Source organism: Electrona antarctica (assembly GCF_951216825.1).
Source record: "Electrona antarctica genome assembly, chromosome: 6".
Taxonomy (NCBI): Eukaryota; Metazoa; Chordata; class Actinopteri; order Myctophiformes; family Myctophidae; genus Electrona; species Electrona antarctica.
This window is the reverse complement of record NC_136811.1, coordinates 31,481,385-31,507,784: the sequence shown is the minus strand read 5'-3', so window position 1 is coordinate 31,507,784 and position 26,400 is coordinate 31,481,385. Positions and strand designations below refer to the sequence as shown.

The 26,400-nt window shown below is 40.1% G+C and overlaps 1 protein-coding gene across 1 annotated transcript; it reads left to right on the top strand.

The window, feature by feature from the left end:
- Positions 1-1,327: 1,327 nt before the first annotated feature.
- LOC306925042 (uncharacterized protein) lies at positions 1,328-26,400 on the top strand (the record flags this gene model as incomplete). The annotated part of the gene is made up of 26 exons (XM_079503723.1): positions 1,328-1,366; positions 3,983-4,007; positions 4,495-4,536; positions 5,442-5,581; positions 6,676-6,810; positions 7,905-7,958; positions 8,180-8,233; positions 9,011-9,064; positions 11,182-11,235; positions 11,709-11,762; positions 13,234-13,287; positions 14,269-14,322; positions 14,814-14,867; positions 16,389-16,433; positions 17,001-17,054; positions 17,713-17,766; positions 19,138-19,191; positions 20,620-20,691; positions 20,845-20,880; positions 21,466-21,510; positions 21,624-21,656; positions 22,189-22,335; positions 22,490-22,666; positions 24,341-24,431; positions 25,620-25,697; positions 26,192-26,400. 26 exons carry the CDS (start codon positions 1,328-1,330, stop codon positions 26,398-26,400), a joined length of 1,908 nt encoding a protein of 635 aa, XP_079359849.1.

Sequence of the window (26,400 nt, the reverse complement as noted above, 5' to 3'; positions counted from 1 at the left end):
TCATGGGGACAGTCCAATGGCGGCTCTCCTACATAGACTTCTATTGAGAATGGGGACAACCAACTGGGACAAGTCCTGGACCGGAAGTAGGCAGAAATGCATTGGACTCAGGCAACAGCCCAGCTTTAATGATCTTAAATCCCTTTATTTTAGATTGTTTTGTAGTAATAGTACAACATAAACATTACAGAGACTTTAGTTGTTACTGTACAATACTTTAAAACAGTTGTCATGTTGCACACATGCTTAAAATAGCTCTTATTTGCGCCGCCCTCGTTGAAAACAATGTATTTCCAACTCCAGCTTGTCTCAGTTCAGGCTGCATGAACTCGGTTTCCGCCCCCTCAATATCGTAACTCTTCTATTAGATGGCTCTGGTGTAGGGTATGCCTCCTGGTGGAGATTTACTAGTAGTGTGGTATAGTGGTATTAGTTTTTATGCCTGTAATATTATGCCCTAATATTAATTTGATGACAGAAAGGTCCCTACCACATCCACCAGATAGACTGAGCCCCATACAGGGTTGTCTGAAAGAACAACAGACTGCATAGAATGTTGTAAAGTAGTGTTATAGCTGGCACACCTTTACCACCAGGCCAAAAGGTCATTGGAGGTGAGAGGTGGAGATGATAGAAAATCCTCTTTTAACTTGATTCAGCTCATTGCATTATCTAGAATAGATATGTAGCCATCATACCTTTAATTTAAGGGTACATCTTTTTGTTCACAGACAACATTCCAGACAACCTGATGCTTGTGAAGCCTCTGATTATTCCATGTTGGTTGACAATGCATTGTTTAATAATATTATAGTTTTTGTATTTCTGCATATTGTATTATTTTCTGTTAAACGTTTTCTTCTGACACCCATTGCATTGATGGCATTATAGTTGAGTTCACTGGGTGGATTTACTTTGAAGTTCATTACGTTTTCTGTTCAACAATTAGTGGCCACACTAAAGTCATGAACACACAGCTTATCTATCTGTAAGTCTCCATCTCTCTCTCTTTAACTGACCCACTTTATCACTCTCTCCCTAAAGACTCAGGTATTTCTCACCCTGTGAAGGAGGAGAGAGAGAGGAGCCCGTTAGTGCCTGGGAACCTGACGGATCCCTGGGCAGAGAGATAGAGAGGCACACGTGAAAGGAAATAAACGGAGAGAGAGGGCAGGGGGACCATCGATGAGAACGGGAAGCAAGAATGCTGTGAAGAGCTGGCTTCAAGGAAAGAAAAATCAGGAAAATTCCCCCTCTGCTTTTTGTAGGGGTCTGCAAGCATCTTGTACCCTAAGCAGGCTGGTTTGAGTGGATTTTACATCACCAAATGGGCAGAACCAGCACCATAGGAGCCTCCAGGGTTCAGGTAAGTGAGGATGTATAGCTGCCAGAAACCAGGGCCATGGGATTTGGTTCTGTTGCTGAAGGTAGAGACAGACAGGCTTCGAATGGTATTCTGAGTGAACATTAATTTGGGACCTTCTTTGTTAATTTTTGAGCCTGCTGAAGAGATCAAGTCAAAACAATAATGCAACATGGGTCTTAGCATGGTTTATAAAATTGATATCTGCTGTGCTTGTGTTGAAGGCTAATAAGCTATGTTTGTGTGTTGCATTTATAGCAGTGTCATTGTCTTATTTTGTAAAATTAGGAGATAACTCCCTCCCTCAATAACCATGTATTCAACTACACAGGAACGTACACTGCAGATGTTTTAATGTAATTGTTTATGGGAACTGCCTGAACGTTGGTCCTTTGACCAAAGTTAAGACATGTCTGAGGTACATCCTGAAGAAAGAACGGCTCATTTTAAATCAGTTTAATTGTGAAAAATGGCTAATTTCATTTTAATTGTGACAACATAATTACATTTTAACTTGTCTGTCTATTTTGTGCAAGTTAACTGTTAAAATGTGGATTGAAAGAGTGGTGAAGAGAATGAAACGAATGCTTCACCTTACTGTCCCAGGGGACCTGCAGGTCAACATCCATGACAGCAAGCTCCACCCACATAAAGGATGCTGGTTACACAACCATACATATACTGTATCTATTGAATGCCCACTGTAATCTGGAATGGATTTAGACTAATTTTCTGTACTGTAGAGTGCCTCACAATGTGCATTACATGTAAACAGACAGGGGAGGAAACCTGGCAAGGCACTAGCAGTTACAGGTAGGGGTTCAGTGTCTTGCTCAAGGACAGACTAACCCAGGGGACAGCTGGGGATAGAACCAGGGATCGAACCCACTGCCAGCAACCTTCATCAAAGATACAGTAATGGGAATTAATTACAATGAGTTAGTGCAAGTTAACTGTTAAAATGTGGATTTAAAGAGTATGAAATGATTGCTTCAAAGTGACTGCTGTAATTGTTGGAATGAAATTCTACAGCCAGCCCATGCACAGTAATGTGAACTGATTCCTGAACCAAGCATTTCAAAGCAGTTTTGTCCTAGTTTGCCAATTATTAAAATACCTTATAGGCTACTTACAGAAAATAACAAAACCCTGGGAAATGCTATGTAGAATTCCCATTGTTGAAATCATGTCAAAGACCACTACTCTCGCACAGTGGTGAGGCCTGGACCTAGCAGTCTTCAAACTACTTGGGAATGTTCTGGAATGTGAGATGAGTTTGAGAACTGCAGCAGTGGTTGCATCCAGACAAAGAGCTCTCTGAGTGTTTAGATCTCAGTGGGTTCTCAATTGAACTCTAAAGTTGACAAACTGAATTGTGTGAGACAAGTGTAAGGCTACTTACTTGTGACATCCTGCACATCTCTGACTCTGACTTGTAACATATAAGATTGTGTTGTCTTGAAACATGATATATTCATGTTTGGTCTTGGACCAAAGTAGCTATGTCAGAATTTGCCCCAGTAGGCTACAAGTACCTGTGATGTTTTAGTTTTACTGTGTTGGCTGGTCATGATATAATGACCACAGCTTTATTTGACTGTTTACATTAACAATCTATTGACTACTACATCCTTAAACCTCTGTGAAATAATCTTTCAGCACATAAGTAATTCTGCCTCAAGCATTGAAAGAAACTCCACATGTTAAACAACAACAATAGAGGGTATGCGCATGCATAAAGTGAATGGCAGATCGAGTGGCAAAGTGAGTGTCAAAGTGAATTTAATGTTGATTAAAGTCATATAATGCAATCAAATATGACTTTTATGTTTGGATGTATGGGCTGTCAAGGCCAGAAAGTAGTTTTTTGCCACTCAGTAGGCATTTCCGCATAACTTCCTGGTATGATGATGATGTCACACGCATACTCTCTATAGACATAAGAGCATGGCACGCATGTGGGTCTCAGACATGATGATGACAGCAGTCTTTCCCACTGAGAGGCAGGCATTGCAAAACTAGCTTCTACAGTGCCACGTAATGACAATAAATGTACATGTACTCAGTTTTGATTAAAAAAATATATTTCTGTCATATCGATGATGTCATATTGATTATGTCAGCCATCAAAAAAATGGGACATGGTTTGAGGCAGTTCTGAGCCCAGTTTACTTCCATTGCTAAATTAATTAAAATAAAATATAGAACAAAACAAAACAATCCTTCAGAGCCACACCATAAAAATAGGTTCAAGATTTGTGTATACATTTGTGTACATCAAAGAGATGGTAGTGGATGGGTTCAAGATCTCTTTTCTGTAATGCTGTGATTTTTAAGTGACACACTAGTATGTATTATTCTTAAAGAAATGGCCATATTTATCAAAATTATCACTGAGTATACAGTAATCTGCTTTGCACAAATTGCACTGAATGCTATACAATCATTAGCTGGAAATATCCTAAATGGGCAAAATGTACACATCCAATGGATAAAGACGGATAGCTTACCTGTCTTCTTTTTTAATTGCTCTGTTGTCTTTTTCACATGTCTTTACAGGTTTCTGTTCCCTCACTGTTGCTTGTGTTCGTTCTGTGTGCCCTCTCCTCTCATGCTCAGGATGAATCCTCTGGTGAGCACTCAGGTCAGCATCACTTAGCAAACCAGAGGCCGACTGTTATCATTGTCAGTTATATTTTATGAACTTCTGTATGCTTGTTTAGAGTTATTTTTACAAAGGTTTTTGGAGAACAACAAAAGGGCACAATGTGATTAACCCACTGTTCGACTCTACACCCTCCACAAGGTCAACTGTAGCGGTCAGCAGTGACAAGAACTACATTAGGAGGGATTGGTTAATTGACATAACTACTAAATTTAGAAATGAAGAAAAAGAAAATTACAAAGGCATAATACCTATTCTAAACTTGTTCAACTTAGTACTTTACAGTACACTGTTGAAGCAATACATAAAGCACAATAATGTTTCACAACATGAAGGTGTTATTATTCAAGTCAACATCATAGCTATCATAGTATCGTAGCAAATGTGTGATTTGTCTGTGTCAGTGTGACTTGTCTCAAGAATAACGTTACAATACACTCACTTGAGAATTTCTGTGTTCAACCAGGTGAGGAACACACCTATGAGGGCTCTGCCCCGCCACATCCAGGTGAACATCACAGCATCATAGTTTGTCTCACCATTTATGCTTATTTGAGTTTTCAAGTTGTATCATATAAAATGATAAATTGTACAATTGCATAGCCTCCACATGGTTTGTTATGGAGATTGTGGGACAACTGAGCAGGAGGGGAAATTATAGATTCATCTACGATTAATCTAGGAATTAAAATTACATTAGTCTTTTGTGCCGGTAGCCATGAAGATTTACAAAGACAAAAACAATGGTCACTCTGCTCGTTCAGTAGACTAATTAGTAGGGGTGTAACGATATAGTAACTGCATCGAAAAATCTATTTTAATTTCAAGAAATGTAAACAGCAACATTGACAAAAATCGTATTGTATCATTTTGCTATAGAAATAATCGCTATCGAATGTTTTTGCAATGCAATTTTTAATTACTTTTCCATTCAATATTGCTACACTTGGTCTATTGATAAATGTGTGTATTCTCTGTGTTCATGTCAACGTAGGGTTTGTCTATGTGTTAAAATGTAATGTCTATGTATTTGCCAGAGAATCACTGGTTACTTATTTATATCCATATTAATACATTTTCCCTTAAAAAACCTGCACTATCCACATGTTTCACACAGATTTAATTTCTTTGCTAAATAGTTACTGTATCGATTTTAATAATTGAATCGTATCGCCATAATTAACCAATATCGTCCATGTATCGTATCGTCAACCATGTATTGTGATACGTATCGTCATGCTGTTAAAATGTACCATTACACCCTACTATTTAGCTCTGAGTAATAATGTAAGGTCTGGCATGGTAACTCTGTGTGTATTCTATTCTTATGTTTTGTCCTGCATAATGCAGGTTTTTGTTGAGAGTGTATACCAGTACTAATGTTTGGACATAAAATCATCTTCTCCTGGACAGAGAACCCACTGGAGCCCACCCCAGAGCCAGCGGACTATGAGGAACCCACCCACGTCACCATGATCACTGAGGATGAATACCCGTACGCCACCACCACCGAGGCCTACTACGCCAAAGAGGACATCCCCATGGCCACTCGGGTAGAGAGAACAGAACACCCCTGATATGCATAGGGAGGAACCTGTCGCTGACCAGCCAAATGGACAGAGACAGGCTTTGATCATTGTTCATAGACCCTGTCCCATGTTATATCATGTGATTGAATTAGAGAGGAATCCGATCCCAGCTTTCATTGCACCAATGTTATAGAGATACTGTAGTGTAGTGTAGATAGACACACATTATAAAGCTACGTATAATATGTGCCAAAATGTCCTCATAAGGTGAGACAAATTACAGAAAGTGATGGTAAGTGTGAACGTTAGGCATACGTATTATTTATGATAAAAAAGGAGGAGATCTGGGCACTCAGAATTAAAAAGGGAGAAGATACTTTATTAAACCAACAGACCGTTATACCGTAGGTCGAAACATGTCTTTTTTTATCTGATGTTTCATCCCGACCAGGAGAACCTTTTTACTATTTTAAGATTATTGACTTATACGTCTCCAGTGAGCACCTGCAGGTTGTCTCTTTGCCTACCGGTATGTATTATTTATGGTTAGAAGTTTTGATTGATTGATTGAAGTATTTATTAACAGATTGGAGAATTACAGTTACATTTCAAGCACAACTCAATACAAAACTGGTAACTGTGGACAACACCATAAAGCATTACACTTGTTTACAATAGGGTCCACCATGTTCAATTCATCATAACATTTAGATATGTACAAATATACACTTCTATATAGCCAAAAACAGGAAATCATCATAGAGGAGTTAAAAAGGGGAAGAAAACATATACAGTGAGGGGAAAAGGGGTGGGTGGGGATTCAGATTTTACGGGGGCCAGTTTCGAATTGCAGCCGTCCGTAGGTACCCTTTGAGAGCGGTTTTGAAGGAGTCAAGGGATTCACATGTCTTAATGACCGTTGGTAGGGCGTTCCACATTTTGGTGGCATAGGAACTAAATGAATTTAGTCCCTTGTTTGTGCCAAATCTGGGTTACTAAATGGAAAATGGAAATCAGTTGAATGTCCTCACAAGTATATCAGTTCAAGGCATGCTTGCACATGTGTGCATAATACTTGTCTGTGCTGGCCCTCATGGTGTATTATCATGTTTTACCAGGTTCCATATGGTCCTCCTGATACAGACTCCTCTGAGGAGGAGTCAGGTGCTGGTGCCACTTTGGGAGAGGAGGGGCCCACAGACTGCAACTGTGAGCCCGGTGAGCCCGGCTTTGCAGGCTTTGCTGGACCGAAGGTAGTCACCATCTCAATGGCATTATGAATGTGCAGTATTTGATGGCAAAAATGGACAATACCAAATCTGGGGTCGCTTGGGTGGCGCCGCTTCCGCAGGGGTAAAGTATACCTGCCCACCTCCACAAAGTTTGGTGTTTAAATGCACTGCACAATCCGGTTTAGCCAAGCACAGCCAATTGGCCGTGCCCAGGGGAGGATGATCATTGCACAGACTTGGACTGGGCCCACGCCTGTCAGTAGGGACTGTTGGAGTTTGGAGTAGGATGTAGGTGCTATGACGTCCTCTCACTGGGAGGACATTCCAGCAGTGCATTGTGTGGTGAGGAATTAAAGGGGGTAAAAAAGACTTGGCTACTCTAAATTAAGGCGGGTTACCAAACTTAAAGAGGGAGTGCCACAATTTTTCCAGTTTTTCATGTGTCTATGAGGTGACAATACTTCATTAGACACCCTGGAGTCGTTTTTATGTGCAATTGTGTATTAACTTTGTATTTAGGGTTTCTTCCTGGAGGCTGAACCCTTGACAGTCAAACGGGCCAATGAAATAAAAAGTAATATAGTGACATCACACTATCAGCCCCTCCCCTAACCCCTCCCCCTTTATCATACAACTACAGCTGTGGGTGCGGCTTCAGTTCAGGTGGATCACCACCCATCACCACCCACCAGGCAAACCAGGCATACTTAATGAACTGGTGGGCGTGCCCACATAAGAAATATTTTAACAAATACTGTACACTTTTTGGAAAAAATGATACCTCTTTATATAACAATAAGACCTGATGATCATGTTTTAGGGTGGCAAAAAATCACGGCACTCCATCTTTAACAGACCACTGGTATAGTCTGTGAACCTCAATTATTCTATTAAACATGCTCAAGTTCAGAGTAATTAAATCACTTGTATCCCAAGTAAAAGCTTATTCCAAATGTATGTGTATTCTAATGTTCACAGTTTATTAAACATTTTACTTTACCCTTTAAGGAAATTATACACAATAGCATGTAATCAAGAGATAAAGTTTTGCATCCTAGTTTGTTCATGATGGCTATCCATTTGATCTGTGAGTCTCATCTTTCATATCATTTCAGGGCAGCAGGGCCCTGCAGGGCAAAACAGGCCTCCCAGGGATTCAAGGAAGGGAGGTAAGTAATCAGACACATTATTATACAAAGTAATATTTAATTTGATCCATATGGAATAGCTAAAATTAATGGCCAAGGAACATTGAAGTTTAAGTTCTTGCTATACATGTTTACTGCCTCTACAGTTCATAGTACAGTACAGTACATTATTTATTTGTGTAAGAGATTATAGGCCTAATTTGATAATGACATTATTAAGAATCGTTTTTCTTTTGTTACAGGGTTACAGGGGATTCAAAGGGGTCAGAGGAAGAGGAGGAGACACAGGGCCAGTGGTGAGAAAATCATACTTTCCATAATTATGTAAGTAAGCCTTGCCGAGCCGTGAGGCCCATAGGGCAGGAGCCTCCTGTTTCTGTACCCCCCTGGATATGACGCAGCCTAACACACACACACACACACACACACACACACACACACACATATTAACTGTATATATGATGATTTTGGGTGTGACAGTACAGTACAGTACAGTAGAGGGACCCCCTGGGGACCCCCACACGGTAACTAATTTCTCAACCGTTTCGGACGCGGGTCGGCTCAGATTCCATCTGAATCTAAGCCATCCTAATTGGCTAACATTGGCTTTCAAAGTTTGCAGGATTGGCCCGTTTTGAACAAAAAGCCTCAAATCATGAACGGAGCATGCAATTTACATGAAATCTTTTACGGACTTTCCTACTAGGCTGAGGAATATATCCCACCCTTTCTTTCTTTTTTCACTTAATTTTTATTGATGAAAAGACAAAGACAAAAAAAAAGACCATACGAAAAAAGTAAAAGGGAGAAAAACAAAAACAAAGCTGCATTATTCATATTACAAGATACATTCATTGAAATCCTCATACATTATCCCTAGGCTGAAAGAAGAGATCCCACTTTTTATAGAACTTATCCTCTTGTAGTCTAAGTATGAATGTTAGTTTTTCCATAACATACAGTTCCTCAGTAATGTCCATCCAATGACACACACAGACAATGATTTAACCACAATGCACATAATTTAACAAAGCTTTTCTTCACTTTGTCCTTGTGCCCTTTTGGTTTTGTAGGGAGACAATGGGGCTGATGGTGAAGACGGTGCCTCTGGTTTCTCTGGAGCCTTGGTGAGGAGTATACTGGAGTATACACACTTTACAAAAGCTTTACCATGTGTCCACGTGTTCATGTGTTGCGTCTATTACGGTCTCCCCACAGTTTGAAATTTGAATGTGCTGACAGAATGACTCTTCTTTGAAGCTGATCCTTCATATTGGCTGCTTTCTTTTTCTTTTCTTTTTTTACTTTGTTTATTGTTTTTTTTTCACAGAAGCATTATTTAAATACTGGAGTTGAGAAATGAAGTGGTGGCACGTTTCACCTTTTTAAGGCATGACTCTATGGCTAGCAGTCTATAATAGGGCCTGTGTGTGTCTGTCTGTGTTTGACGTTCTTTTTCTCATATGTTTTATATTTTTTTAAATGTTTAACATAACTTTTAATTTTATATTATTTTATAGTGGAAGTCAAAGGGGCTCGCATCAGGCTGAAAAACCATGCCCAAATTTTGGGGTCATACATCGACATTGTAGATACGTCATAGATAACACAGTTGGCAACATGGGAGCCACACCTTCATACCCCGTATTGTTTCAACATCATCTCCATAATAGTATCCTGGACTTCTCATGTTCCGACGAGAAGTGGTTCAGGGGGTCTAAAACCTCTATACCCCTAGATCCTCAGCAAAGGGTGATGTTTGCCTTGATGCCTGATGCCAGCACCTGGCCTAAATGTAGGCATTGAGATGTGCACACAATCTTCTCTGCAAACTATATCCACAACCCACATCTGTCCTCACTCCTCACTAATGCTCGGTTTAAGATCATGATCTTATACTGAGCATTAGTGAGGACTGAGGACCAATCTGACAATAAATGCATGAATCTCTTTATGTACGTAAGTATGTAGTACAGTATGTATGTATGTTTGTATTCCACACATCTCAACCGACGACTTCAAATTCGACACACGCAGTCGACCCGGGCGAGTCCAGTGCTCGGCGTCCAGTCAGTCGGATAGGTGGTTGTCCAGAACCACTAGAAAAGGCTATGGTCATGATTGAGGACTTTCCATAACTGCCAACCCCGCCCCATATGCCCATAAATGGGCAGGCCCATATATGCCCATTTACCGATTACATAATATGGGCACAAAAGGGACACGGGTGCTATGACAACATGTATAACGGGTATTATGTAACAGGGTGGGGCATGCATTCCCTATTTTAATTGTTTCCAACCTACATCGGTTCAGTGCAGTAGGCCGGTGCCCAAAAGGTCTATAGTTATATGAACATATCTTGAATATTTTCAAGAATGCCAGTTCTTCTTTTTTGAAAAGGATAAATTACCCAGACCGCTACTTGTGATGTCATCTGACCTCCGATCCTGGATTGGTGTTCCAATGCAAAGTATGAACGAACTGGCCACGGTTCCAATATGGCCTCTGCTCGGATCGGAAACCTACATCATAGATGACTGCTGTCACACGCTGGCTGCATGTGAGCCTATTGCTGTTATCAGACCCTGTCTTGTTTAATTCCCTAATTTCCCATAGAGAATTTTAAAATAGAAAATTTCTTTCCATTCAGGTTTGGAACAACACAGCTCATTCCCCCTATTCAACACATCTTAAACACTTACCTGAGTTTCCATAAATCAGACATTTAAAATCATATAGGCCTACAATATAAAAGAATGCATATCCTCAAATCAATACTGTTGTTCATATAGAATTATAGACTAAGATGATCGATAGTCCTTAAATGATTACGTCATTACTCTTCACCAAAGTCAGAATCTCCCGAACTGTGCCTCTTAGTCCTTTAAATCAAGGATCATGTTTATATTTAACAGTTCTCTCAATATCAGTTGTGACCAAAAGTTAACCTGTTACTGTCACCAATAGGTGGCAGTATGAGCCATACATTATGCAGTATATGCATTACTATATTTATTTTCCTTCCTCTCTTGCATTCTCTGCCTCAGCCTCTCTCACACCTTTTTTCACGAGGCTGTTGGTAATCCAAGCATTCTCATACAATCATACATCCTTAATGGTGTCAAATAAAATCCCCAGTGAAACAAAGTCAAACAAAACATTTATCCATCCATCCGTCCACCCACCCATTTGTTTATGGACATTTTAACTCTTCAAACTTTCTCTTTCTGTTGCCAACAAGGGGGTACCTGGAATTCCTGGAGACCTAGGTGCTGTAGGAGGTCTAGGTCTGAAGGTAAATAATAGTATTTCAACCCACCACTAAACCACACACACACACACACACACACACACACACACACACACACACACACACACACACACACACACAGATACAAGGTTCCTAAGGTGTGTGAGCTCTTGTATACCTTTCTTCCAACATGTATACTGTAATAAAGCTAAGTTCTTATGCCATATAGTGGCTCACACCAGTTCAATAGCACAATCCAACATACATCATACCAGGGCGGGCGGCAGTGGCTCAGGGGTAGAGTGGCTGGATGGCATCCGTGAGGTTCAGAGTTAATGTTGAAAGTGTCCTTGAGCAAGACGCTGAACCCCTAATTGCTCCCGATGTGCTGGTTGGTTCCTCTGCCATCGGTGTACCGGTATGTGTGTGTGGATGAATGTAATGCAATCTATGTAAAGCACTTTGGATAAAAGCACTATATAAATGCACCATTTATTTATATCCTGCATTCTTAACAGGGTGACATCGGTATGGAGGGACCCCGTGGAGGAGTTGGTGCATATGGGGATGTCGTAAGTAGAGCTAATAACCTCCTGTGGTGAATTCAGAGTCCCTATATAATGAAGTGCCATCTAGCTCAGCCGATGAGTCAGTTTGAGCCCTACACTGTAAAATCATCAGGCACAAGGTGGCATTCAGGAAACTCCTCCGTGTTCATTTATCTATTTGTAACTTTGAGGCTGTACAAATACATTTGTACACCCTCAGAGGTAAATCAACACTAAGGATTTGACTGCGTACTAGATTGACTGCATACTAGATTGACTGCATACTCACAAGGTCTGTAAGCTTGAGTTATGTATAGTGTAGACTAGTTAAACTGTATACGACCTTCCTTATGATAAGATCATAAGAACATAGCATGCAGGGGAAGTCACTGTTATAATGTTCCACAGTTATACAGGTAGTCAAACTGTGTCCACTTATGTTTGACTGGTGATTTTGCTGATACACTTGACAAATGTCATATCATCTGCCCAGTCCAGAGACCAGTTGGTCCAGTTGTACACGTGGCGGCTATACCATTTTTGTTTTGTTTTGGCATTTTATGTGATAGACAGACACAAGACAAGAAAACAATAGCAAGATCCATGTGGTAGTGTAAACAAGTCACTGGTACAATTATGATTACGATTATGTTTTTTTCTTAAAAGAAATATTTGGTCAATGGTCAACTATTTTAGCAAAAATGGGTTGCAAATTTGGGGAAGATACATGTTGGTTTTCTGACATTTAGAAGCATTGTTACACTTTAAATAACTTAATCCAGAGTGATTTACAGTAAGCAAGGTAAACACATACGTCAAATGCAGAGAGACAGTGTAGTGTAGTGCCTCAGTAATCGCCACTTATAGGTAAACCTATAAAAGGCTAGCATCAGTCTATCTAAGTCTCCTATGTGTCTGATATCTTGTACCAGTGTTTCCCCTAGCCAGAAGCTGATAGTGTGGTTTTGATTGATTGAAATTTTTATTTCACAGTATGCAGAATGGGTACATTTCAAACAAAAGTCAATACAAAAACTGTTACTTTGTGGACGATCCATGATTAAGTATTACACTTATTTACAACAGGGTCCACAAAGGGGGGAGCTTTCACGCATGCAAGGTTTTGTGATTTTTTTTTGCGTTTTGTTTTTTTGCAGTCTTTTGCGGTTATTTGCCTTTTTGGCCCATTCGTGGGCACTGGTCATTATTGTGTGGTGGCCCACCACACAATAATGCATACTGTATTCTGAGAATATCGCCTATTATGGCCTAGAATTACCAAACAAACTTGGTATATGATCACATCTAGGTGTGTTGTGTACCAAAAGTAGGTTAATGTGTCACTAAAACCGAATCACAATCACTGCTACATCTGGTGGGGGCTACAGGTTGCACTGTAGATGGTAAAGGTCACATTCAGGGGACTATTTTGAAGTTGCCCCTACAGGTTTAAGCTGTCAGGCCTTCCTAACACTGTGTATTTATTTTATGTTAGGGCCCTCGTGGTGGAGTTGGGACCCTGGGTAGTAAGGGAGGTAAAGGCATCAAGGTAATTATGAATTATGCATAATGTACACTGCAATAAGTGCAATTATACTGCCGTTTAAGTCCTGAAATCACAATCATGTCTTATGTTCTTCACAGTTACTCTTGATATTTTATTAAATTAGCATTAGCCACTTTATTGTGTCGTACGATGAAATAGCCAAATCTGAATCTACAAGCTTGTAGAGCTGCTATTATTTTTTGTTTGTTTGTTTGTTTGCTATGGAATTTCCAAAATAGGGACGCCAGCTTGAAAGTGGTTAGTTAATTAATTAATTAATGATATTTAAATTTATAATTTAAATTGGAATTTGAATTTAGTGACATTTCCATGCCTATGCAACAGATCATTTCAAGTGGGTGAAGACCTATATTGTTGTAGTCTCTTCTGACAGAAACATTTAACATGTATTTAACAAGTCTGTTTTAGTTTGGTAAGGATATTCCTCTGAAGTAATTGGTAATGGATAAGGGTGTAATTATATAGTAACTGCATCAAAAAATCTATTTTAAGTATATCGAAATGAAAACTCAAAATATCGTATCGCTTGACTTTGTATCGTATCGTTTTGAAATGCAAATAATCAGTATCAAATTGTTTTGCAATGCAAATAATCAATCAAAATAGTAAAAGAGGGGGTTAATTACTTTTCCATATCGCTACACTTGGTCTATCGATAAATGTGTGTATTCTCTGTGTTCACGGTGCAGGTTTGCCTATAATGTGTTCAAATATAATGTCCATGTATTTACCAGAGTTTCCCTTAAAAACCTGCTCTATCCACAGATTTCATGTCTTTTCTAAATAGTTACTGTATCGATTTGAAATCATTAAATCGTATCGTATCGCCATGAATGAACCAATAGTATTGTCAACCATGTATCATGATACGTATCGTATCGCTATTCAGATGTACCCCTAGTAATGGTTCTGCATTCATAGTTCTTCTAACATTTTCATTTTGATGTTAAACACTACCTACAGGGATCACAAGGTCTCATAGGGAAACAAGGCCCTCTGGGACCTGATGGAGACAAGGTATGTCAGATGTTTATCAGAATTACCTTTATGATGCACGTGGCTTTTAGTTTTAGCGATGTCCTAAAAGGTCAACCAGAGGTTTCTAGTTCGACTGAATCTACTTCATGTCAACCCAAAACAAATGGGAGTAGGTCCCGTCTGTATTCATTGAATTTGAAATGCTATATGAGCTTAGGCTCAAGTGTGATCAAATGCAATCCTTTCACCCAAATTTAAGCTATTTCCACAACTCTGTTGGGAAATGTTGTGTGACAAGTTGCTCAGCATAAATATTGCTCAATGTTAAAGCCATTTCCTAAATTCATTCCAAAATGAATGACCATAAATGTATACCTTCAAGGTATACTTTTTACAATTATGGAAATGGCAGATATTGGTAAGATACATGTTTGCACTTATTCCACTTTCAAGAACACTGACAGCCTGCTGAAACCGATGGAGGAAAACACCAAACATTAATGTGTTCTGTTATGTTCTGTCGCTCACAGGGCCAGATCGGAGCACCTGGCTTCACGGGGGATGAAGGGGATTCAGGCTACACTGTAAGATTTTACTGATTTATGCCATCATCTATCTTTCATATGTTCTTTACTGCTACTTAAACTCTTTATTTCTTTATCGACAACACTATGTACTTTGTGTGCATGAAACTTGTACTTGTAATGCTATTTTTGTGAGCACTTTCAGATATACTAAATCATAACTAAATATTTTGTTAGTATAGTATATGCAAGTATAGTATCTTGAGTTGATTGATTGGTTGTTCTGTGCTCTCTCTAATGAATGTCAGAGAGGGGAGGGGGGAGTGTGTGTGTGTGTGTGTGTGTGTGTGTGTGTGTGTGTGTGTGTGTGTGTGTGTGTGTGTGTGTGTGTGTGTGTGTGTGTGTGCCCCCCGTCGGGATGTAAAAAGTGCGGGGACAAATGTTTTTTGTCATGAGGCAGGCGCAGCTCACACCTACAGCCAGCATACAAAGATTGATGAATTGTGTATTAGCTTGTCTGACACCTTGATGAGAGAGCAACTGCAGTTGCTGCACGTAGACTAGACTATACAGCCAAAATGGCCATTGCAGCGAGAGGCAAGCATGCAGCACCGGTTGGGGAAAAATAAATAAATCATCCCCCAACTCTACATCTGACCTCAAACCCTTAGATCTCCATATATGGAGCTGACCTGTTCTGTTGACCCACCTGTCTTTCCTCTTCGATGTCTCCCTTTTGACTGATACCTTTCCATTCAAACTCTAGACGGGCCTGTCCCAAAGTTATTAGTGCAGCCGCCGAAAACTAGAGTTCTCAACAGGCCAGAAAATGAAGGCCCGGCCCTACTGGGCCCTCATCAAAACCTGTAAACTCAAGACACTGCCCCCGCTGCCACCCTTATATCTCCATATATGGAGCTGACCTGTTCTGACATTCCATAATTATGTTGATCTGACCTCATCAAACCCTGTACACTCAAGACACGATCCATATATGGCCAGTACAGAATTCATTCCATAACATGGAATTAATTCTGTACTGAACGTATTATGTTCTGACCCCCATGCCAAAGCACCAGAGCTCGCTCAGCAGTCTGCCGTCACCCAGGCGGATGCGTGCACGCGACCTTGCCCTTTAGGGCGAGGTCGCTTCTCGCCCTCAGGGCGTCTTACTGGTAATAGTTTATTAGCAAATTGTGTTGCTCAGTTTTTTATATTAGCCTTTATTGGTTGCATTATTAGACGTTCCTGTCCTTCCTTTGAGCTTCTTAGTTAGTGGGTACTGTGTTTATGAATGTTACATGTCTGTCCTGTTATTGTCTTGTATTTATTGTTACTGGCAGAGCTGTGTTACTTTTGCCTCTTCTCTTGGCCAGTTCACACTTGTAAAAGAGACTTTAGTCTTAATGTGTTTTTTACTGGTTAAATAAATAGACAGATCAGGTTATGTTAGCTCTGTCTTGAGTGCAATTTCAATTGAAATCGAAGCACTCCTCTATAACAGTATTACAACTCTAATTCTGTCAAGACAGTTGAAGTGCTAATAATCTGATTTTATTGTTGGCTGTGCCTTTCTCACAGGGCTATCCTGGACAGCCAGGAGGCAGAGGACCTTCTGGGGGAAAGGTATACCCACTGACCACTCGTTTGTATGTGTTTGCCAGGGATCTTTTGTTTTCCGTTCAGACCTCACCTAAACCCTACAGGTATTGTTTTTAGATTGTCACAAACGGAAATGAAATTCGGTTGTATTTTCCTTCTTCCCCCAGCACATCATAGTCCAAGTTGAATACATTCCTTTTTGAGTCAAGTGGGGTTTCTAGTACAAAAGCTTGATTGAAGGATTTCTCATAGTGAAGTAACAGTTACAAGCAAAAGTGAAAGTATTCTTGATACAATTAAAAGAAACAGAAACAAGTCTTTCATACATGACTTGTGTGTTGTATGTGTATGGGGGCATTCCATTTGGGTGGTCAGCATACTTTAATCTTGTTTTATACACCTTATTCCTAAAGAGTCATCTCTGTTTTGATTGTTTTACTGCCCTTTCATAGATAAGTTGCGGTCAAAGTTTTTATCTTGTTCAAAGTTTCTATTTTACATTGAACAAGATATCTGATAATGAAACACATTTGTTGATTCCTTTATCTCTCTGTCCTTATTTTCCCCCTTCACCCTCTCATTCTCTCTCAGGGTACTAAAGGCCTTGATGGCCTGCCAGGAAGTGATGGGGAGCCTGGAGAACATGTGAGTATTCTCACCTTTTTTCAAGGATTGATTGATTGATTTAAATTTGTATTCACAGTTTGTAGAATGGGTACAGTTAAACGAATTAAAGTACAGGTCAATACAAAAACTGACACTGAGGATATAACCAGAAAGTACGAAACTAAGGGCCCTATTATGCATGTCTTAAGTACCAGGTCTTATTACTTAACTTAAGACCTGGAGGCGTGATCAATGCCATTTGGCTATTCTGAGTGGCCAAACAGCATTGACCACACCTCCAGGTCTTAAGTTAAGTCATAAGACCTGGTACTTAAGACACGCATAATAGGGCCCTAAGACTTGTTTACATCAGGGTCCTCCATTTTCAATTCATCAGTTTGATATGCATTAGTGCCACTGACCCCCATTCAATACATTCTTTAATGTCTGGGTCCCCAATCGATACTGTACAATACTCAGAGTCACAGTAATTTAAATCTGAGAGTGTACAAATGGAAGCAAAATACTCTCAGAGTTACAGACCTGCAAGGGAACTCTGGGAGTCCCTGGAACCCACGTTGAGTACCAGTGAGATAGATGATAAAAAGAAGAAATATATGCACTCTGTAGAAAGGACTATTACCCAACATGTTGTATCTCAATGTTGTTCATCCCTGATGATTTGTTTTACCTGCAGGGTCCTATTGGAGTTCCTGGTGTTATGGGGGAGCCTGGAGTATTTGGAACCAAGGTAAAGAGACCCATTTGGTCTTCTAACTTCACCACAGTTTTCAAGTGGTACCTGCACCTGAAAACTGTGGTAAAGTTAGAAGATGCTTACACAGACATAACAGACAATGATAATGATCATTTAAGCCTACAGATGTAAAACTATATACTAATCCTCAGACCCATATCTGTGTAAAGCCTAAGATCTACTTGGTGTAAAACACTGAACTCAACATCTGCTGTTGGCTGGTGCAGTTGGAGGCCATCGATATTGTCCTTTTCTTTTTGCTGAGGTTTGCGTGATCTGCGCAAAAGGACAGTTAACCCAATTGGGCGGGAACCCCTTTTGGTGTTTTAAACATTATGTTATAATTTAGCTATTGAAAAATAGCAGATCTACAAGCTCATAGCGCGCCACCAAGTGGCGCGCTACGAGCTTGTAGGTCTGCTATTTTTGAAAAATCGTGAAAATATTTATTTCAGAAAACTGGAGGATTTAGAAGGATTTTTTTAAATTTTGAGGTCAGGCCTAAATGGGTCAAATGATAAGGGACAATATCGATGGCACCCAACTGTAATAGTACTCTCTAGAGCAGTGGTTCCCAAACCTTTTTAACTCGAGACCCAAAAGAGAAATTAGACGATCACAATGCGTCGCTTCGCGCCCCGCTGTGAGCTTGTACATCAGCTATTTTCATGGAATTTCTTCGATTTGTCTTTGATTTCTTCATGAAATGACTGAAAAATTCATGAAAATAATTAAAAACAATATGCAGGAAATAAAAAAATAAAGGGACCCATAAAAATGTGTCGGGACCCGACCCAGTGTTTGGGAACCAGTACCAGTATACAGAATGACATTACCTAGCCAACACCAACAAATACCTGATGGCCAGCTCAGTACCCTGCTTTTCATTAATAGATGACAGGCTTCACACAGTTACTCTAGTAGGGAGTAGGGTTTTCCATACACTGAATTGTGTTGTTGCCGTTCAGGGATTCATAGATATAACATTAGACGTTGTGGGTTTTGTTTGGAGGGAATATCCACACTAAAAGATTTACTGTATATTGAACGTCATGAGGTTGAACAAGAAATTCCACAACAGTCTTGTGGTATATTGGGTGCTTATCTGAGGGTCTCGGTTGATCTACAGTGGCTGTATCACGTTTACAATACAGTAATAACATCTTCATATGAAAGTCATCTAGGATCCAGCCAATCCAATATCCATAATGTCTTTTGCAATGTCCTTTTGCGCTATATGAGGTACTATTGTCCTCCTACCACAGTATATATTTGTGCCAATGTCTCCAGTTCCTTTACAAAATAGTACTTCTTGGTGATTAACGTGATTGTGATGATACTGAAATAGTACACGGTCTCTTGCAGGGCAGCAGAGGGGATGGTGGAGTGAAAGGACCTCGAGGGAGAGTGGGTGCTGTGGTGAGTGTGTGTGCATGTCACATGACTAAAGATTCTGTCAAAGACCTCCTGAGGCCTTGTTTGACCCTGAAATGACAAAAGCAATCCCTGGTGTAATTGAGTACATACTAGTTGAGTATAAGTAAAATGAGTGCTATGCTCCAAAGTCTTGGTGAGTTTAGACTATATGTAAAGTGGGTTTACCACCCGCCTATATGCCCTTTCTTCTCTAGATACTGCATCTAACTGCACAGCAACACTATGTATGCAGAATCTATGGATTTAAAATTCCCCTTAATTGAATCACATTCCACAATGTTTTCTTGCTGATTGTTCTAAACTGCCATGTCTTTTCATGTGGTGATTTTTGTGTAGGCGAAACAATCCTGTTGGTATTCAAAATGAAAGGGAGGAGAACAACCAGGGAAAGTCCCTAGAACACTGTAATATCTAAATGACACTCAGATAACCTTTACGTGTTTATGATTGAAATGTGATAGTTCCTCAATTCAGGTGTAATAAGAGAATGCATATGATGTCACTATTTGCGAACAAAGGCAAGGACTATCTTAGATGTTTGTCCTTTGACTTTGACTTATATCCAGCTTTGAGGGTTTGTGTAAACACAAACATTGAATGTCATTGACAATGAATGGCCAGTTTTTAGTGTTTGTTCCAACACTAACATTGAATGCCATTGACAATGAATGGCCAGTTTTGAGTGTTTGTCCTAACACTAACATTGAATGCCATTGACAATGAATGGCCAGTTTTGAGTGTTTGTCCTAACACTAACATTGAATGCCATTGACAATGAATGGCCAGTTTTTAGTGTTTGTCCTAACACTAACATTGAATGCCATTGACAATGAATGGCCAGTTTCGAACACAAACATTGCATAAACACAAACATCGAAGACGAAGGTGAGGATGCAAATTGTGATTGGCCGAAATGAGATGATGTATGATCGTCCCTGACTTCACTTTTGGTGATTATTTTCAGTACAGAAAATATAATCCATTCAAATTCATATAATTTGATGGTGAAGGGAGATATTATCTAATCTGTTCAATCAATGACAAAACATATTAGAATCAATATTGCTTTTGATGCATTATTGTTGTGGTTGTTATTATTATGGTTTCTGTTTAGTGCTATTGATGGGAGCATACCGTGAGGTTGTTCCCTCAGCTCAAAGACAATCCTGACCCCAACCCCAAACCTAAACTGAGAACGGCTTTTTTAGCTTGTCTGTTCATCGATAGCTTTTTGAACAGTTAGTATATTTGTGTTTGTTTGTTTGTTTGTTTGTTTGTGATTGGATTATTTATAACTGAAACATACAATGAGAACTAATATTACTATTCTGAGTGTTAATTCCCATCTTGCTTTTCTTTCCTATGCTGTATCTTATGCTATTGACAACGTTATCTACCCATCTATCACAGGGGCCTCAAGGAGGACGAGGAGATGCTGGAGTACCAGGGAAACCAGGACCTAAGGGCCTGCAGGCCCAACCTGTGTGTATATGCACTCTATGTTTACAGTATATATACATAAATCACTACTACACTATTACCATTGTTACACACTATCTAAGAAGTTTTATGGTAAACTAAATTAGTATGGGTTTAATTAATGGTGCAATTAATGGTATAAATCTCTTTTTTTAGGGGGCTAAAGGAGAGGCGGGGCCAGATGGTCCGACGGTAAGTTCTGATTGAAACTCCTCATTAAACAGCAAAACCATGTTACAGTAACTTGCATAAAGGATGAACTCTGCCTTGGATGCAATAAATCATGGAGGGTTGTTCACTGGAAGTTAGTTTATCAATGTAAGAAGAAATAATTATATATAGAATTTGATTTGCATTGTTATTAACATTATACTGTGACACTATAGTCACACAAACAAACATGATACATAAGAAGAGGAGCAGAGTTGGTTAGAGATGCCTAGATAAGTCATATGTAGTTTTCTGACATTCTCCATTGTCTTACAAGCGATTAATATCGTTATTATCTATCAGTCCATCTTTGTGTCTGTAAATCTATCTGCAAGTCAAAAAGAGTAGTTAGATCAAGTACAGGTATACGCTTTCAGATACGAGCATTGTACTGTACCTCACAAGAGAAACTGAGATAAGTAGAGAAACCCTAGAGGAATGTCACGTGTTGTTAGGATTTACCATGCAGGGTACCTTGCGGATCAGCATGTCACCAGTTGTTTTGTGACCGGCGTGGTGGTTTTATTCCTTGTGACATCATTAAAGGCTTTATTTGCCTTCCCTTAGGGTGCAGCAGGGAAACGGGGCATCAAAGGTGTGAAAGGAGAGAAGGTACAGTAATAACATCATATTGACTATCTGTATACTGTACAACTGTGTTGTTCCACTTCCTCTTTCCTCTTTTTTGCATGGTTTGTTGTTAATCAGTGTCTTCTTCCTCATAGGAAGTCACAGGCGACCGTGGGGACAAAGGACAGGTAATAATTATTATTTTTCACCATGACATCAGCAGGAAAAAAAAAACTACAGATTGAGATCTCTGTTCCTATATATTATTCCAAGAGGGGGAAATACAACTGGGTTGGTACATTACTGATTAGAATAAAATAATTAAAATAACTTTCTGTATGTTAACTTTTACATTACAGTATCAGTACTGTAGGTAACTTGATAACTTGACAACAATGATGGACTATATTTTAGGTGTTGAATGATTCAGTAACTTCATCCTGTAATTAGCCTGTAATGGCTCTGAAATGGGTTTCAAGTTACTGTTGAGATCAAGTGGAGCACAATGCTTCTATCAAGGCATCAGGCTGTTGGCTAAAATCAGGTGTGCTCTGCAAACAGGATTGCTCTGATTTTGAACTGTTTTCGAGATCAAGAAACTGAGGAAGAAGTTAGTAAAGGACCTTCATATATGTCTCCACTTTAACACACATTTCTTCTCTCTATGGCTGCTTCCCCTTGTTCTCCCCCTCCATATCTTGTTGTCCATTCCTCTGGTAGCATGGAGAGAAGGGTTATCTTGGTGAAGATGGCATCCCTGGCAGGATCGGACCCCCTGGCATCCCAGGGACTAGAGGAAAACCAGGTCCAGGTGGTGACCTGGGTGTCAAAGGCCATGGGGGAACCAAAGGCATGCCAGGTTCCACTGTGAGTAACATTCTCAAAACATGTTCGTCGCATCTCTACTGAATAAGTCTTGTTTGAAAAAGTGGTGGACTGTAAAACTGTACATTTGTAGCTGTTGTATAAATTATTATGTTGGCAGATGAACTGATGAAGTCAACGCTTTCTTCCCACTCAGGGTCCAGGTCTGACTGATGATCAGGTGCTGCAGCTCTGCAGAGGGGTTGTGACAGCTCAGATCTCACAGTATGCTGTCTCCATCAGGGCTAAGTGCTCCCAGGGCTGCCCCATCAACAACCGAACGCTCATTGGACCACCAGGAGGCAAAGGCCCATCTGGATCAGCAGGCAAACCTGTATGTTCCCCAATCCTATATCTGACAATTAAAACTTCAGTAGAGATGTGGTCTCTTACAGTAAGAGACCACATCTCTACTGAAGTTTTAATTGTTTATTATAAGCAAGAATAACATGATTGAGTGCAGGTTAAGGTGAGAACCCAGGGAAGGATGACACTCAGGGTGGGGGTGCAGTATCAGGACCTGGCGAGGCGACCATCGTTGCTCTCCTCTGGAGTGGTCGGTGGTCATGGCTCCTTCACTGCCCCCCTGTGGGTTCCTAGAGAGAGAAATAGAGAGAGAGAGGGGAAAGAGAGAGAACTGGGCAGAAAGGAGGATGTTGGGGGGTGGAGTCAAGCAAGGTGTATTTAATTATACAATGGTGGTTGAAAACAAGGAGTGGCTCTGATAAGTGGAGGAAGTTGTTAATACAGTGGTGAACTGGGAGTGGTTGTGAAAAGTAGGCTGCTCGTGAACTGGCGTTATCAACTTCATTACAATGCACTAGGCCTTGGTTAGGGCTGGGTACGTTCATATCAATACCGATTCGATACACTTTTTTCGGAATCCATTTTTTACACATTGCAATTACGATACAAATCATTATAGAAAATAAACATAAACTTAAAAATAACATGTAACTTAATAAAAAAAAGTAGAACATTTGCGTACAAACAGGAAATAAATGTGTGTATATATAAATGTATCAGTGCAAATGGTTTTGATACCCCTATAAGTACAGATTAGTATTGATTCTCTCATTTTGATGCCAAGAAAGTATCTAAACACTAATTAGGCTGGTCCTGGGATCAATAGAAAGCAAGGTTTTTGCACACCTACAGGCGACAGGTGCGTAGGAGAGGGTACGGTGCCCAAAAATGAAAATGGAACAAACACCCGCACACTGTCTTCAAATGCAGTGACCAACTTTTATTAGGGAAACAGCTAAAAAGCAAGGCTTTTGCACACCTACAGGCGACAGGTGCGTAGGAGATGGTACGGTGCCCAAAAATTAAAAAGGAACAAATACCCGCACACTGTCTTCAAATGCAGTGACCAACTTTTATTAGGGAAACAGCTAAAAAGCAAGGCTTTTGCACACCTACAGGCGACAGGTGCGTAGGAGAGGGTACGGTGCCCAAAAATGAAAAAGGAACAAACACCCGCACACTGTCTTCAAATGCAGTGACCAACTTTTATTAGGGAAACAGCTGGGATCAAACACAGAACCTTGTGGTCCAAAGGCGAGTGCTCTGACAACTACTCTATTTGGAGACAACATTTGGGGATAATAGACATTAATACTAGGCATTGCCTCAATAAAAAAGCACATAATGTTTCAAGCACTAAAGCCCCTCCCCATACACTGCTGCTCTCTCAGCACCCATTTCTGTACATTTTTAAACTAGCAGGGCGAGCAAAGAAGAAAAGAGACTAGAGGTTCCATCACCCTATAAGGTTAAATAATGTATTACTACAAGGTTACATGGCTGTTAGTGGCCATTTCTGGCCAAGGAAATGTTATTGTATGGTACATGTTGGATATTGCTGGATATGTTGGATATTGCTGGATATTAGTACTATAAATTAATTATCTGGATAAAGAACAAGACATGAAAAGAATCTTGACTTAACCATAAGAGTGAGAACATCAATGGACATTTCTTCCTTTCTCATGTTCCTATGTGTCAGGGCAAAGCAGGTAAAGCTGGAGCCAAAGGAGCCAGGGGTGTCCAAGGCGACAGAGGATTGGAGGGTCAGCTGGGTGCACTGGGTGAAAGAGGTATGTCCAAAATGAACCTCCCTTGATAGTGAGGACAAAACATTCGCTGTTGGGTGTAAAACAAAGACAAATAGTTCTTGTTACTTCAGGAAATAGAAAAAAGCAACATTGGCATATGACAAAGTATAAAATAATGCATTCATTGGGGGGTGGGGGGGACACAGGTTTAATGTTTGTCTTTAGTTCAATGTTTGTTTTGTAAACGCCATTGACAATGAAGGGAAAATATAATAATGTGCCATTTACGTCATATTATCTCTTTATTGTTAATGGTGTTTAATGTTTGTGTTTGCACCGTTTGTTTTACCTCACCATTACATCACCTACACCAGGTGCCCTAAAGGTAGATCGTGATCTACCAGTAGATCACATAGGCTGTGCTGGTAGACCACATGACATGTCCCTAAAATATATATAATCATAAATATATAATGCAATACTTTGTTTTCAAGAGGGTTGCACACAAACGTCAGTAGCAGGGTTGCACACAATAGTCAGTAGCATTACAAAGTTGCATACAAGAAATCCTACCAATTCTATTTCCCATTCCAAATGAGTCTTTATTATGTAACTTATTAAAACCGGAGAAATATTTTGCTAGCTTACCTTGCTCTCGATTTCATGTATACGATACATCCAAAAAGCGTTCATATTTTGAACGAGAGGCGGATGAGGAGCAGAAATGAAGCGCTAGTATATCCATCAGATCAAAACCACGGAGAGCGCCCTAGATGAGCAGATACGAGGCATTTTCTTTCTGCCGCGCTAACAGGCTAGTGAATGGTAAGCTAATGAAAGCCTGGGTATCGAGGCTAACGGTAAGCTAATATGACTGAAGAGCGAAGCGTACGGTGGCCGAGAGTCCGAGTGAAAAATTTAAAAAAGCAAACAATTCGGAATATTCTTCTCTCGCCTGATAACATTGAGGATGCGCTAGGACGTGTACACACGTCCTATGGATGCGTCGATTGGATTCCCTATGACGCGTGGACACGCCGGATGGACGGAAACGGTTAATATGTGTTTCTTCCCGCCAGCAACGAAATTTTAACTATGCACTGTAGATATAGTTAGTGTTAGTTGTCAGACTAAAGGTCTTTACACACTGGGGCCGAAGAAATCTTGAGTCAGGTGTCCTGAAAAATCGGAATCAACCAACGACCACACTTGATTGTGTTTTCTCAACAGGTTCCAAAGGAGCTAAAGGTGTCAGGGGGGATACTGGTAAAGGCCTGCCAGGACACGATGGACACCAAGGCATCAGAGGTGTGGCTCTGTTCTTACTGACACAAAATTACCTTGTATTTACACTGTGGAAAAGAACACCCAAACCTTGACTCTCCTATTATGTTTTCTTGAGTCAGGTGTCCTTAAGCTAAAGTTAGATATGTAATTTAACTCACTTTATGAGTGCCAGTATTCAAACAAAGGAATGCCAGTTGCAAAGTCAACTGGCATTACAATTAGCTCATGGGCTAAATGGCTAAGAAGTTAAATTGAGAACTAACGTTCCACACAAACAATATTTCCTGTGTGAATCTCAAGGATAGGATACCACTTTATCAATATAACAAAAGGCAATCATCAGGTCACTGCCAAAAATGTTGAAAATAACCTCATAAAAGTGGGAGCAGTTTCAAAACGAAATAGTTTGTTGATAAATGGAACAAATGTATAGGCATTACTCTCTGGGCTGCTTACAAATGGGTTTATTTTGCAGGTCCACATTTCATGTTCCATTATGATTATTTTCTCCCCAGGTTTGCCAGGCCATCCGGCAGAAGCCAAAAATGGCATGGCAGGGCCTCGTGGTCCCCGTGGGTTCCCAGGACCAATGGGCCAACCTGGCATGGCTGGGAATGCAGGAGTGCCTGGATTTTGTGAGGCACGAGACTGTAGCATTCACGCACCAGTCACGCGCAAAGAGCAGGGCCTGGTAAAGGGACCCCTCAGCTATACTAAGATCTAA